Genomic DNA, 16491 nt, shown 5'->3' on the forward strand with positions numbered 1-16491 from the left:
TTCGGTGCCAAAACACTTGCTTTTTTTGCTTGACGTCGTGCATGTTTTTTGCATCTAGTTTTGGACGGGATTTACAGATTTTCATGGCCATTTTATGTTTCTCAAGCGGCGTCCAGGGTTTGCATAAACCTCTATCACTTATTTATGGCCAAATTGTCATTTCCATCAATTTTTTCCTATTCAAACTACCATTTGTTGGGTTTTTCAAAACAACTTGTGTTTCATTTGAAACTCTCAAGTTCTTGGGCATGGTGAAAAACTAATTATAGATTGGTGGGTTTTCGAGAGCTCAACTAGGCTATTCATTCTTTCTAGGTGCCTCAATTTTTGTGCAATGATTTTTGAGCCAATAGATCCAAAATCTCAGCATATTCCTTCTAGGTTTTTCGACCTCTCTTTCGGGCACCTCTTTATTTTTTCTAGGTCTTCCAATTTATTGCCTCGAAGTACATGCCTTTACAAATTTTCACAATTTTACACTAAAAAACGTGCTATCACATCGCTCGAGGGAAATCAGAAGTTCAATGGTCGCAATTATGGCACATGGAAGTAGCGGATGCTAACAATCTTTGTATATTGGAATACTGATCAAATTGTTCTGGGTGTTACACAACGTTCGATTGCAATTGGTACTCATCGAGATACATATAATGAGAATAATCAGGAAGTGGTGATGCTTCTAAAATTATCTGTAGCTGATGATCAGCCCCCTCAGATTCCATCCAGCAAGACAGTTGTCGAGATATGGGAGCATCTCAAGAAACTTCATGAGACATCAAACAAAAGAAGAGCCTTCTTTCTCAAGAACACTTTGTTTTCTATCGCTCCAGGAACACCTAAACAAAATTTAGGAAATCCGTGATCAATTGCTTGTCATTGGACGCAAGATGGAGGAAGAGGACATCATGGTAATCACTATCAAAAGTTTATCCAAGTTTTATGAGCATTTTATTGAGACTTTCAACATCACTTCTACTAGTGTTAATCTAAAGTTCACAGATATTTGCACACTTCTGCTTCAGCAAGATTGGTGGAAACAACAGTTTGGTATCAATTCCAGCTCCACCTCCACAGAGCAAGCCTTTGCTACTAAATCCTTTTAGAAGAATAAGGGCAAGTCTCATTCACAAGTCTTCTCAGCAGAAGCCCTCTGCTCCGATGTTAGAAGGCTCTAAGGAAAAGAACATTTAGTGCAACTACTACCACAAGTATGGTCACATGACCGTTGAACGTCGAAAATGCTTAGCTGCCCTATCTAAACAATTTGGTTCACAGCCAAAAGCAAACATTGCAAAGAACATTGAGCAGATAGAATCTTCCTTTTACGCCTTCATAGCTAAAAGACCTACGGATCATGTAGGCCTTTTTCAGATTTATTGTTGTTGGAGGCAAAGAGTACGTTGTTGTTGGCAAAGGCAATATTCAAATTCAGTCTGTTAGGAGGAATCTCATTTTCCTCGATGTGTACTACTTTCAAGGGATGGAACTAAATCTACTCTCAATCAGACAGTTGTTGTGGCACTCTCCAAGGTTGGACGTCACCTTCAAATTCACAACAGTGCAATTAGGAAGACTTGGTCTATTGTTGCAGTTGACCTTGAAGGATCATGGTCTTTTCAAAATTGCTAATTTTGGTGATTCTCAGGATTTAGCTATGGCTGCTCAGTGGTCTTTTATCAATTCACTTTGGCATTAGCGGTATGGGCACTAAAACGTGCATTATCTCTTTCAGATTGCTTAGGAAGAGCTTGTCCTAGGATTGCCAGAGATTCAAACTCAGCAAATTGGAGTTTGTGATGCATGTCGCGCTGGGAAGCAACATCGCACACCTTTCAAAAGTGGCAATTAATGGCGGTCTTCTCAGGTACTTCAGCTTGTTCATGTTGATATTTGCAGCCCTGTAGTCAATCCTTTTGTTCTTGGGTCCAAGAATTCTTTGTTGTTTGTTGATGACTTCAATATAAAAATGTGAGCCTATTTTCTTAAAAAGAAATTAGAAGCATTTACAGTATTTCGGAAGTTTAACCCCCTAGAAAATCTAGGAAATCTATTATTGCTCTTAGGTCAAATAATTGGGAGGGGGCGGGGGATTTTGTTCTAATGAATTCTCTAGCTTCTATGATATTCATGGCATCAAGCACCAATTATCCACAGCCCATGCACCACAACAGAACAGTGTAGTTCAATGTCGGAACAGAACAATCATTGAGATGGCTCGATCCATGCTCGACCACAAACATGTTTTGAAGAAGTTTTGGGCTGAAGCAGTTAACACTGCAGTTTACTTTTTTAACATTGTAGGAGTCAAAGTTAAGACTTTGAAAGAGGCTTGGACAGGTCACAAGCCCAAAATCAATTGCCTACAAGTTTTTGGTTCTCTTGCCTATGTTTGGATCCCTGATGCATCACGCACAAAGTTGGATGCCAAGAGTCAAAAACTCATGCTTGTTGGATACAGTAGTCTTCACAGAGCCTATCGCCTGATCAACACTAAGACATCTCGTCTTTGATGAGAAGCGAGGACCATTCATGCTTGTTTCTCTTGTTCCTGATATAGTAGACCAACCTATGAAGGCTCATGATTTGGGAGTTCGGCTTCCATTAGGTCCACCTGATAGGAGAGCTACAATAGCTCCAGTGATTCTTGTACAGACACCTCTGGCTTCTCCTATAAGCTCACCTAGATTTGCAAATACTTCACCTAGTTTTGATCCAGATTATTTTGATGAGGAACCTGATCATAGAGCATCTTTTGATATTTATGTTGGTCCTCCTCTCTGGCCTAAGTGGTGAGCTAGGGCACTTGCTGATCTTTGAGATGATGAGCTCATCAAAGGGAGAACTGCTTAGAAAAAGAGAAAACCTACAAAGACGGTTAATTTTTATCTCATGGCCAACATTCCAGTGTGTTTCAACCTCAGACATACTCCGAGGCTAAAGGAATTCCAAAGTGGGAACATGCCATGACATTTGAACACTAGAGTATGTTGAAGAATAACACCTAGGTCCTTTCTGATCTTCCATCGGGGAAGAAACCCATAGGTTGCAAATGGGTCTAATAAATAAAATACAACTCTGGTGGTACTTTAGATAAGTACAAAAGTTGTTTACTTGTAAAGGGCTTTGCTCAAGGTCAAGGTATTGATTACGAGGAGAGCTTTGCTCCTACAGCAAAGATGAGCACTATCATATCAATCCCATCCATGGCAGCACAGTTTGGTTGGATGGTCCATTTGATGGACAACAAGAGTGCCTTCCTGAATGGTGACCTAGAAGAAGAGGTCTACATGACGCAGCCTCCTGGTTTCAAGGTTGTTGGTAAAGAACATAAGGTTCTTAGACTGGTAAAAGCTCTCTATGTTTTGAAGCAGGCCCTAGGGCATGGTACATGAAAATTGATAAGTACCTCAGTGATCAAGGCTTTCAGAGGAGTTCTTCAGACTCAAATTTGTACATCAGGACTATTAATAGTAACATCATCCCTCCAGTCATTTATGTGAATGATTTGATCATCACTGGCAATTCGACATCTTTGATTTAGGGAATCAAACAGAGTTTATGCCAGTCTTTGATATAACTAATTTTGGGTTCATGAATTATTGTCTAGGTGTTGAGGTCTAGTAGCAATCTTCTAGTATATTCAATTCTCAGTCCAAATATGCCAGGGCTTTGTTAAACAAGTTTCATATGTAAGATTGCAAGCACGCATCTACACCCTTGGAGAAAGGTCTAAAGTTATTAAGCAAGTCTAATTCTCCTCTAGTTGTTGGTAAAGAACATCAAGTTCTTAGACTGGTGAAAGCTCTCTATGGTTTGAAGCAGGCCCTAGGGCATGGTACATGAAAATTGATAAGTACCTTAGTGATCAAGGCTTCCAGAGGAGTTTTTCAAACTCAAATTTGTACATCAAGACTATTGACAGTAACATCATCCCTCTGGTCATTTATATGAATGATTTGATCATCACTGGCAATTCGGCATCTTTGATTTAGGGAATCAAACAGAGTTTATGCCAGTCTTTGATATAACTAATTTTGGGCTCATGCATTATTGTCTAGGTGTTGAGGTCTGGTAGCAGTCTTCTGGTATATTCATTTCTCAGTGCAAATATGCCAAAGCTTTGTTAGACAAGTTTCGTATGCAAGATTGCAAGCATGCATCTACACCCTTGGAGAAAGGTTTAAAGTTATCAGCCAAGTTTAATTCTCCTCTAGTTGATACAGGCAACTAGTAGGCAACCTCATCTACCTCTCTGCTACTAGACCTAATGTCAGTTTTGCAATCAGCAACATCTCACGCTTTATGACAGCTCCCAAGGTTGATCATTGGATGGCAACAAAGCATGTGCTTCATTATGTGAAGGGCACTACAGTTTTTGGACTTATTTAATCTTGGAGTTCTAATCCTAGACTCAGTGTGTTCACGAATTCAAATTGGACAAGTTCTATTGATGATAAAAATTCAACTTTTGGATATGTGTTCAGTTTGGGATCTGGTGTTGTCACATGGACCAATAAGAGGCAACAAACAGTTTCTCTCTTCTCTACAAAGATTGAATACAAAGGAACAGTTAAGGCAACTCATGAAGTTGTTTGGCTTCATCAAATACTTGAGGATATACAAATGTCACCAACAGGACCAACAACTTTGTTTGTTGATTACGAAGGCGTTATCAAGTCAGCACAAAATCCAATCTTCCATGAACAAACCAAGCATGTAGATGTTTCACTATCACTACATACGGCAGTTGGTTGAAGATGGGACAATAGACTTGCAATATGTTCCTAAAGCGGATCAGACTGCAAACATTTTCACCAAGCCTCTTGGTCAAGATAAGTTTGTCAAATTCAGAGGACAGCTTGGTGTAGCGGATAGATTAACCATTGGGGGGGTATTATAATAATGGATAGTTTTTATTTATGTTTAATGGTCACCTCTTGTAATTTCTTGTAAATATTAAAATCTTTCTAATATTTAGTTAGTTTTTAGTTAGCTCTTAGTTATATGCTATCTAGAATAGAATGTTTCTATCCTTGATGATCGTTTCCTAAGGAAACATTGTTTATTCATTTGTATATATTGATCTTTTGATCTTTGTTAATATCAAGCAAGTATTTTACCAATCACTTCCTGTAACTACTACATAACTTTCTTCCAAAAATTCTTTGATAGCTTTGAGGATAAGGATGAGCCTAAGAAAGACATAAAATCTTTGAATCATGAATCTGAGAAGGATGATATGATGAATGCCAAGGGTAGACTTAACAACAGTGAAGAAATGTCAAATCATTCAAACGGATATTTCAAAGGCAAAGATATTCCTTCAAATGCAGAATACCATGCAGATGCCAAAACTTTTCCTATCGCTGAACCTGCATATTTGCTTGGTGAAAATGGTCAACAAAATACACAGCAAAAACAGAGTCAAAATCATTATGATACAGTTGCCAAACAAGTTGTAATGGAGACAAAGATAGGTTGTATGTAATAGCACTAAGGTGGATTGCACATATTCCTTTATTTATTAATCATCAGGATAGACAATTGCCAGCTTCTCTGCAAAGCCTCAGCCTAATATTGAAGGCAAAAGTGATGAAGACAGATGAGATTGGCCCAATCCATTTTCTACTATCAATTGTGTGGTAGAAGAAAGAGCAGCAATGGCAGCTCAGGAGAAAAGCTTTCTGAAAATAGCAAGTTTGCTTCTCTGATTGAAAGGGCACATCTGCAAGATGAACAATTTAAAACCCAAACTTTAGCTACTTCACTTAAATTGTTCTTGAGCATCTTTGGCAAACATGTTGAATTGAGGAATCCTCAATGCAACAAAAGGACAAAATTTGTGAAGCTAAAGATAAGGTAACACCAGTATGTATAGTACAGAGTACAAATGGTTGTAGGATACTGCTTGGGAATCAGCTAACATCCTAGAATACCTATCACTGTTTGCTTGAGGGCAAGAAAACTTTGGGAAGGATTTGTCACATCCACTTTTTTATCACGTGGCTTAATAATTATTAGGGAATGGACAGTCAACATAGGAGTACAAATTAGATAAGTTGGTAGTTAATTTTAATTTTTTGTTAGATATGCAAGTTGCATTTTAAGACTTAATGCAGCTCAGTCTTGTCTCCTCCAGTTGAGCAGCAGCTGGCTATCTGTCACTTCTAGTTAAGCAAAAGCTGATCTTTTAGAGATTAATAGTTAGCAGCATTAATTGACGGTGATCTGATCACTAACTACTATATGCAATTGTCCATGGTTGTGGGTTGAGAGTTTTGCAGGAGCGATCTTCATTAACTGCCTACACTTAAGGATGCCACATTTGTTGACTGATTTTCCCAAGATTGAGGATAAGTAGGATCTGGGTCCATAAGACAAATCATAAGGCAAAAGAGAGAGCATTTTTTAAAAAAATTAACAACATTCAAATCTCATTAGTATTGGTGGCATTAATAAAACAGCTAGGTGCATTGGAGATGAAACTCTTTTATGCATAAACTTATCTTGTGATAGAAACTCTCAGTAGCAATCCATATCAGTTAGCATAAAGATTTTATTTGAGCATTTAGTAAGGGGGTTTGGCGGGTTTGGCAGGTTTGGAATGGTACTAACTGCTGGTCAGTTATTTACAATTAAGCTTCCCTCTATATGCAATGTTCTGCACATATCTATATTTTGTCTGCAACTCTAAAGCTGCAACTTCCATTCCAGTAGCTCTTCCATTCTATCTTGGCTCCTCAAAATTTCCATCACCATATATTGAAAAAGATCCGCCCCCTTCCCTTTCGTCAAGATTTTCTCCATGATTCGCTGGCTGCAGGAGTGTTAGCTTTTAGTTTTATGCCACTGAAGTGACCTAATCTATACAGACATAGATAATAACCAAGAAATATTATATCACTTAATACTTTCGTGTTGTAATATTTATTCATGAACATATACAACTCGAAATCTAACCATCTAATATAACTAATAAATATGAACATACTTGTCTAATGCAAATGCCTGAACCTCGACATACTTCTTGTGTTTCTACCCCCATGGTGGCCTGTTATCTGGCTCCTTGAGAATTAGACTGAAGTACTGCAGTCTGCAATTGTGACGTTCAGATAGTCTTGCTGAAGTTCCAATCTGCAATTCTCATGTTCTGAGGAATCCAATCCCCAAGGAACTGCCTTAGCAGCCCATAAATTTACACCTCCAAGCATTCAGAACTACTGAAAGCACTGTTGCATTTCTCTGAGAGAAACAAACCTTTTGTTTTCAATTCCAAAAGATGATCTCTCTGCCTGAAGTGCTATTTAATAAGCCCATCTACCAGCAATTCCCAAACATAGGAAATCCATCCTACAAATATTGGCACTAACTGATCACTAATTTCCTCAATTATAGGCACCAACTGAATAAGAACTTCCACAGTTGTTGGTACTAAACTCTCTCAACTATAGAGGTTGACTGACCAGAACTAAAGCAACCTCTACCGAAATGAAGACATGGTCACTTACCTAAACCCATTTGAAAGACAAAAATAACTAGAGTCGCCTTATCCTATTTTGCAACACTTCCTACTATCCAGTCTTATACTTCTGCCAATGGTAATCTACTTGTGCTGCAGATCAAAGTGTACATTACATTATCCTCACTGGTGGCTGTGAGATTGTGTTGAAAACTGGATCATATATATTGAACACATGATGGTCCGGGTCGTTAAAACCTTAGACAAGAAAGCTGCTGCTTCTAGGAAGTGAAGTTTTGCATGAGGCTTATACTGTAGGATGATTCTTGTATATTGGGATCTCTTTTCATTAGCTTACTATCCTCCCTTATGCTACGGTGCAAACAAGCAATTTTGTTAGTTGAATTACAATCTGTGAAAGATGTACTCCTCAGAATTTTGATCTGATGAGCTCTTAGACAAGTTTTGTATAAGTGTTTTGAATTTATGCTATGTAGGAGCTATGCTTGGTTAGCATTTGTATTCCACTTGCTCTGCTGAGCCATATTTTTCTACACTTTCTCCAATACTAAATAAAAAGTAAGACAAATGGTAGACTTTCAGATCTGGACTCATATGGTTGTCTTAGAAATCATCGATCAGATTTCAGCACAGAAAATAAGATATGTTTTGCCTTCTCCTTTTCAGAATAGAAATTGCCACATGTATCAGTGGGTTTTACTGAGACCTATATGCAATCCAATGACATGGATCTTCACAGCCATAATCACCAAGTGCCAATTCATTTAATATTACAGATTGGCATCAGAAGTGATAAAAAGTGAAGAAACAGTCTATAAAATTCAATCATAAGTCAATGGAGCAAACAGATTGAACTCAGTTTTATATTTTAATATAGAAAAGAACATTGCAATAACAAGACACAAATATTTTTATAATATAAAAAAGGTAGAAATTTATCAGATCGGATGAGTTTTCAAATTAAAGACAGTGACCAAAAAACATCAATTGCTGATTGACATAAAAGTGAACAGCTTAAAGAATGTCCAAAGAAAAGAATGGCAAGAAAAGAAAAAAAAATTCGATGGCTGACACCTCTTTAAGAAGCCTATCTGTTTGGCGTAGTTCAATATCCCTCAAACCATTCCTGCCCATACGATTTTGTGAAGATCTATGGTCCATTGTAGATTGTCCTTTTAAAACATCTCTTCCATTGCCATCTTTTGATGACATAACCCCACAGCCAAATGATTTCTTAATGGCACCCCGACCAAATCCTTCAGGAGCAGGACCATCCCATTGAATATCTGAAGGAGACATCTGGGAAAAAAGACTTATCACAAACCAAATGCTGCAAAATTGAAAAGGCGATGACTCAAGAAACAGTTTCAAGATCTAAAAAAGCGGTATACCTCTTTCAGATTGACCCATTCCCATGTTTCACGATCAGTGTTGATATCATAAATCAGTGCATGAGTTCCCTACAAATCTCATGTCAGTGTACAAAAAAGTGAAATAATTAGGTGAAGATTCGATAGAATATGAGTACAAAACTAGAAAATAAAATCTACTACATATAGATGACAGAAGTGGCTGGGTAAATAGCATGCATGGTAGAATGAGGCAGAGACCATGAAGCATCCCTGATCTACAGCATACAATGTCTAAAATAGGCATCTTTTAAATACTTAGTCATTTATTTGTTCTCACTGAGCTTTAGTATAAAAAGTGGTGAAAAATGGCATAGCCATGAGAAATGTGCAGGTGGAATCTATTATTAAAAGTTCTTTAAAGATATTTACAGCCATGAGCTATCCTACTTCCCAATCAAATTGATCCTGTTTTGCAGAGAGATAATCACAAAGTACATTCTGTCCAGGTAGGGAAAGTATACAAGAAAACATGATAGCAAAGATAGAATGAGAAAAATAAAACTTAAGTATATCTTAAAAAAGATTGGTAATGTTAAAAAACAATAGAAACTAATATGATCTCATATGCCAAAATAACTGACTTAAAATTCCTCTTTGCAGGTATTAGGTTGATACATGGTACAGAATAGTGTATTTGAATGGGATCTGTGAAAACATAAGCAATACAACTTGTATATTTAGATTATTAGCTTGCTTAAACAGTCAATTGCTAGGGCTGATCCATTTCCATGCTTCTGCCATACTAAAGACTCTGCCCCTTATTCACTTTAAATGAAGCAGTCCCTAAAATTTTGTAATAACATTTAAGTTCCTTTACAAGCATGACTACTACTACAAATGTAAACAACAATCTATAATTTGAAATACTCCTTTTCATATGTACATCTATAATCTTAGCAAAAGGCTTCCCAAACTTATAAGTTATCAAAGGATGAATGAATTTCAATAAATCATTTGTAAATCTTAATACATAAAATAAAAAGCATAACTATCCCTACCCTGACATACAAAACAATTCAAACGTGTATGCACTTTCATAGTGATATAAATATGAATAATATATAATGCTTCATGTGAAAATCAAAAAACGTACATGACAGCATGAGATCAAAGGCAAAAAAATCATTGCACATAAATTAAATCAACAAACAAACCAGAAAACAAGCAGGTACTAAAAGAAGGGAGAATATAGTACATTTTCCGCATCATAACATGTGATTGTAGCCTCATAGAATCTATTGTCCTGGGGCCACCTTGTCATTACTTTGCGACCTATCAAAGGATCAATATTTGGTAGTGTTGTGGATTGACTTTTGCCAAATGATCGTCCAGGTGGTCGCTTATGTACAATTTGATCTCTCCCTCGTGCTGCAACCTGTGAAGTTTTTGGCATTTGAAGTACCTTTGCCTGTGGACGACCCTATCATAAAACATGACATCGTAATTGTTCAATACAGTGATTTTGTGCACGCTTTAGAATAACACACACTTTGAATCGATATATTGCATTGACGTACAGATATTATGACTATGCTACAAATATAAATTTAAGAAATCTAACTAGATTCAGAATCAAAAAGTTCAATGCTCAATACTTTGGATTTCTTGCCCCTAACCCTTGCAGAATCATCTTCGTTCCAAGGCAATCCTAATGGACCTGATGATGATGGAACTGGAGAATTGTGGAGATTAGGCAGTGAAGGTTGTAGATGCATCTTTGGCATTGCACGTCCAGCCTTCTGTTTTTTTTGGGATGCCGAAACAGTTGGACTAGGTGTAGGACCATGAGCAGATATAACATTTGTCATGAGTCCCAGTTGGTTAACACCAGCTTGTCTCCATTCTCTGCTCACAGTTTCAGTGAACTCATTAGAAACTTGGAAGGAAAATAGACATTCACAGCCAGTTCATTCATTTAGAACATAACACTACCAGAGGAGCAGTACATAAATGATATATGAAAAAGCAAATAATTATATAAAATCTGATATGAACTTCATGCCACAGATGATGCTTCCAAAAGCAGTAAACAAGGGAAACAATATATGCAAACACACCCACTATGCAATGAAGGGAAATTTTAATGCCTCATTTAAAAATTCTATCACATTAAGTTCATTTGAAAATCTCTAACCTCATCTGTCGAAGCATACCATCTGCATTAACTTTGCCTAAAAGTTCCCTGTGCTCCTCATCAGAAACTCTTAGTTCCTTTCTTAATTGGGACAGTAAAGCTTCTTTCTCCTATAAAAAAGATTAAGCTGACAATTAATCCAAACTGAGAACAGAATACAAAGCTAAAAACCTCAAATTTTATGAGCTTAAAAAACCTACGAAATATTAAAAAAATAATAGCCAAAAGCTTGAAATCAGAGTTCCAGTGACTTCAAAAGAAAACCTTACTATGTAGAAAAATAAATTAATGACAGTTTACATGTACTCAGCTTGTAATTTTCTGATATATAGGTACATTCTTGAAAATTCAGGACATAAAAACTTTATTAAAAACCATTACAATTTAAGAATGTGTTTCTAATAGAATATTAGGCAACCAAGGAGTAGGTTAAATCAATACCCAGGTTATGGCATCAGATTGAGCCTTAAAAGCCCGCAAAACACAACAATATGCCTCCTGCTCAAACCAATGAATCTGATCATTTTGTAATCTTCCGTGCTGGGTTTTCTGTACAGCACCCCTGCCATTTCCAGTGCCTCGTCCTTCTCTTGGCATCTGACTGGCATGTGGAGGAAGATCGTCATCTGTTCCTGCTTCAATTTCAGAAGTCACCCAGTTCAATCTTGAACTGCTTACTATTTCTCATATTCACACACACACACACACATACATATAGCAGCCATAATCTACAGTTTCATTCACATGTCTCCCAAAATCAAAATCAAACAGAACAGTCCACCTCTAGATATTGGATTCAAGATAATAATGTAGGAAATACAAATACAAATCGAAAAAATTGTTAAAATTCCTTCCAATGTATTATGCTATCAATTTAATCATCACTGAAGCCAATATGTGCATACACAAATCTATAAATATGATAAAAATTCAACATGCTAATGAATACACAAATGCAAACCTAGGCCTATCATTCACAACTAAATGACTCTCGAAAGAAACAATAGCTTTGACATTTATTAAATCTACCTCCTGGAAGACTATGCCAAGGCTCAAAATCTGCACTTATATTAACAGTTGTGGTTGTGTGCCCCATGCTGATCGCATTAGTCTCTATAAAGAAAAGAAAGATGTGCTGACCTCTTAGTCAGATTTAGGAGAATACTCATAGGGAGGTTTGATGAATTTCTCATTATTGCTATGTTTTTATACCTTTTTTGGCAAGGAAAGCTACAAATTAAGCCCCTTCAATTAGAAAACAATCCAAAAACTCATTGCAAATCCCTGTTCAGAGGATCCCTAATACTCAGCTTACATCAATTAAAATCAGAGGATCCCTAATACTCAGCTTACATCAATTAAAATATTCAATTTCCTATGACCACTAGTGAATTAGAACATATCTATCTATCTATCTATCTATCTATATATATATATAGAGAGAGAGAGAGAGGGATACCGAGCCAATCTGAGCCAATCCTGTCAGATTGTGGTCTTTGAAATCTATCAGAGTTACTATTAATTATTAGGATCTAGGTCTGTCTTACTGTTCCTAGATAAATTCTTCCATCCTCCATTAACCATATAATGCCTCAAGACCTTAATAAGCCAAGCTAATGATTATTTCTTGATTTTCATGCAAGCTCCAGTTAAGGTTTGTAGGATATTTGTTCTAAAATCACCAAGCCAATAGCATAGTTGGAATGTCAAAGTCCACATATTTCGTGGTGTACAACTCTCTATAGAAAAGGTTGACTAGAAAATGAAACATTGGATGCAGAAAGAACCTCACCTAATTTGTGTTTCCTGAAGTGAAACCTCAAGTGCAGAAGTGATTCAATACATGCCCATTAAACATGCATGGGCTCTTATATTGAGGTGAAGATATATGATTATCAGGAGACATAATATTTTCTGGAATTCATAAATCCTGGCCAATTTTTTAGGCAAATTAATATTACTTAATATTATACATACATACAATATATATATATATATATATATATATATATATATATATATATATAAATAAGAAAAAACTGGGCAGAATACCTTTTGTGCATTTCTAATGCACCCCCTTGTAATAAAATTCAACCCCTTTTCCAATCCTTCCTTCCATATTACCCTCATAAATTTTCAACAGAATGTTATGAAGCTTCAATAGAAGGCAGGCTTGCTCCCACATCTTTGCCTTCATCCAGGTTCCTACAAAGCAGGTTTTCTGAAGCTTGTCAGAGTAAAAACCCATCAACCATCAGTCTTTCAAATAACAACATAAAAATTCCACAGCCCCTGATAATAGCTTGCAAACTTTCTGGTTTAGGTAGAGTAAACTTATTTTATTCATCAACCTTATCTCTTCACTGGCTAGCTATCTCATCCTAATGATGGATCATGAAGTGTGATCCATAAGATTGATGAAGAAAATAAGTTTATTAGTCTAATTCAGAAATTTCGCAAGCTGGCATTGGTCTTTCAATTTAACATTTTAACTTGTTCAAAAAGATGTGCAGGAGGGCAGGCCTCACCAAATGTTCACCGTCAAAAAGTGTGATTGACTTTTTCAAAGGACTTCCTCTAATAACATTTCTCTAACCCATCCAACAGAGTTTCATTCTCATGCACTCTGAAATATCTTTTGCTCACGCATGATTTTGAAATGCTCATTACTCAAGCCTCATTTGTTTTGTTCAGGAAAAGGAATGTTTTACTGAGACAACAGCCTGTCATTTACAATTTTACACATTTCAAGTTCCATGGACTACCTCCAACAATATTCATATCATTTTCAGGTAGTGCTCCCAATTTCAGACGCATGCTACAATCATGGAGCAATACGAGCATCCTGATTACTTGAGGTTGTGCTCCTGCCAGCTAGCTTGGATGCTCCTTCTCAACTTCTCTGGAACTAATCATCAATCTGGTCTACCCTTCTTCATGACGTTCATCAACCCACTTCTTCTATATCCCTATTCTTCAATTATACATCACTGATTTTTGCAAGTGTCATGAGCTGGTAGTCCACTGCTATATGTAAGCATGAATTCATCTCCTATGTAAATCATATTTGAGTCACTGTTTAAATAGGTATCTAAATGTCTTTAATTCTCAATATCTTGTTCTAGAAAGAACTTTCAGATTTGATGTGTTCTTCTGTTTGGTGCTTGCTTATGAACCTTTTGTTTTGTAGGTTTATTATGCTTATGTCAAGAAATGATGCTCGTCTTACTTCCAATTTCACATAATTGATGTGTTCTACATCTTCACTTTAAACTGTAAAATTTTGTTGGACCAGTCCCAACTGCACTAAGTCATTGTGAACCTTGAACTCTCTTTAAATACTGTTCCCTCACATTTTTTTGCATAGGACTAGCACTAGTCTTCTCCAAGGACTACATGCTTAGGGGAAAGGTTGGCCTTGAAGATTACAGTATTGAGGCTTCCCAATATCAGAAAAAATGACACAACTTCTTGTTAATATTAGTGACTGGCATCACAGATTCTAAATGCTCCAAAGGAATCCCAAGCCCTCTTCATCCATAGGGATCACCCATGCTCTCTATCATGTCCCCTCTTTAGGCCTAACCTAAACAATTTTGCTATTAGCTCTTACGGTCCCCCGAGAGCTAGTTAGCCGCACAAGTGTTAATGTTTGGTAGCTTCAGTCGGATAATTATATGACAGATATAATTTTATGTGAGATATAAACTTATTATATGAGAGAAATATATTTATATTCATATATATATATATATAACAATAGTTAAGTTTATATACAATAATTATTTGATTATTGAATAGACATGTCCTCTGAAGGGACATGTCCATTCATGACCTATGTTTAAATATAAAAAGAGGATGTTGCATATGGAAAACATATACCTCAATAAAGGCAATGCTATTTCATATTGCAACAAGATCCGGGAAAATCAACATGGTATCAGAGCAGCGTTCTTTCTGAGGGACTTTTGATATTGGAAGACATTGGAATGATCTGATTAGCGATTGCATTGAAATAAGGATAACATCTGTGGGAATCTATCTTAAATATTTGCAGGAATCTAGAGGTATTTGGTTTCAAGGATGAAAGATTTCTCCCTAATCAAATCTATGAAGGATTCACACAGGATTCATATCTGTGTTCAAATAAAGATTTGAAGGATTTGTTTGGAGTTGTCAGCTGTTGGTATTTTTTCCTTGATGACTGGTGTTTGAATTCGCTGTTAAAACTCAACCCATATGCTCTCTGCGGTGTGTTGATGGTGTTTAAATTCAAGTGCTGGTATGTGTACTGATATGGAGCTGACTGGGACGATGTGTGTGCACTAAGTGCCAAAACATGTCATGTGGTGTGCTAGCAACAGACATCATTCACTGCATAGAGGCATAGAAACGATAAGTATAAAACAAAAAGCAGCCGCTGAACACATGGAGAATGTATTGCCCTAAAAGTTTCTGGATTTGTTATATGTTACACAGCCTTTGGTTTATTCAGAATTTGATGTTTTGGCAATCGACGGTTTTGGCATGAAAGGCTACAAGATTTTATTAAATTCAATTTTAAAAAATTCTGTCTGAAATCAATTCCTCCACATTATGCTGCGGGCTGCTTTGGAATTAGTAACTTATCAAGCTACAAGATGAATATAAGATAGATCGCTTGACGTTTGGTGTAACACATGAACATATACGCATTTTTTGTGCAAAAGGAGATTGGTTTAGAAATGGTGTGTAAAGGGATATATGCATGAAGTTTTGATTAACTATAAGTGCAACGAGTGGAGAAGTGGCTGTAAAGGTTACCATTATTGAGTGCTCTTCAAACACAATCGAATAGAATAGGAAAATATAATAAGAAGGGGCAAAGATTGCATATGGTAGAGATGGCCGATCAGAACCATCATCGCTAGAAGCGGCCTGCGCCTGTTGCAATACCATTGAACCCATTGGTGGCACACCCAGTAGTTCTGCCTCTGTTGGAAAATTAAACATCTCTGTTGTTGCCGTCGTACATTGATATCTCAGAATGGCCTCCTTGATATCCTTGTCTGGAAGATTCACAGTTTTTGGTTTGTTGCAGCGCTGCTTTGGCTGATATTGGCACTTGATGCAAAATATAATTTGAATACCCAGACATGTCAGATTGTGACCCAATCTATGGAGACGAAGGGCTGTTTTGAACACGCAACCCGTGTAAACGGCTACACATGTGTTACCCTAGAACACTGACAAAGGCTTTCCATGGGTTGCATCAATTGGGGCCCAAGTCACATATTTGTGCCTAGGATTTGCTAAGGAAGGTATGAACAGTTATTTTTGAATAACTCATTAAGATTGGGGATCATATTCAAAGTTGACTAAACAAGGTTAGCTCATAATTATTACTATTTTGATTTATCACATATATATATGTATATATATATATATATATACACACACACATAAGGTGGAGAATTATTGAATGA

General features: G+C 36.7%; 1 protein-coding gene across 6 annotated transcripts in view; it reads right to left on the reverse strand.

The window, feature by feature from the left end:
• LOC149575527 (protein EMSY-LIKE 3-like) overlaps nt 1-16491 on the reverse strand; it is a 69659-nt gene that overhangs the window by 40284 nt on the left and 12884 nt on the right. For 2 of the 6 annotated variants that reach the window (XM_089815288.1, XM_089815290.1), the window contains exons 2-7: nt 11468-11661; nt 11027-11136; nt 10488-10737; nt 10088-10312; nt 8872-8940; nt 8555-8779 (exon numbers count right to left, since the gene is read on the reverse strand). In XM_089815288.1, coding sequence (XP_089671414.1) covers nt 8555-8779; nt 8872-8940; nt 10088-10312; nt 10488-10737; nt 11027-11136; nt 11468-11661 — 1073 coding nt within the window. The remainder of the gene's footprint in view (nt 1-8554; nt 8780-8871; nt 8941-10087; nt 10313-10487; nt 10738-11026; nt 11137-11467; nt 11662-16491) is intronic. The other 4 variants (XM_089815291.1, XM_089815289.1, XM_089815293.1 and 1 more) reach the window with 3 other exon arrangements.

Source organism: Cupressus sempervirens, chromosome 2, assembly GCF_028749045.1.
Source record: "Cupressus sempervirens isolate cs-2001-9-10 chromosome 2, ASM2874904v1, whole genome shotgun sequence".
NCBI lineage: Eukaryota > Viridiplantae > Streptophyta > Pinopsida > Cupressales > Cupressaceae > Cupressus > Cupressus sempervirens.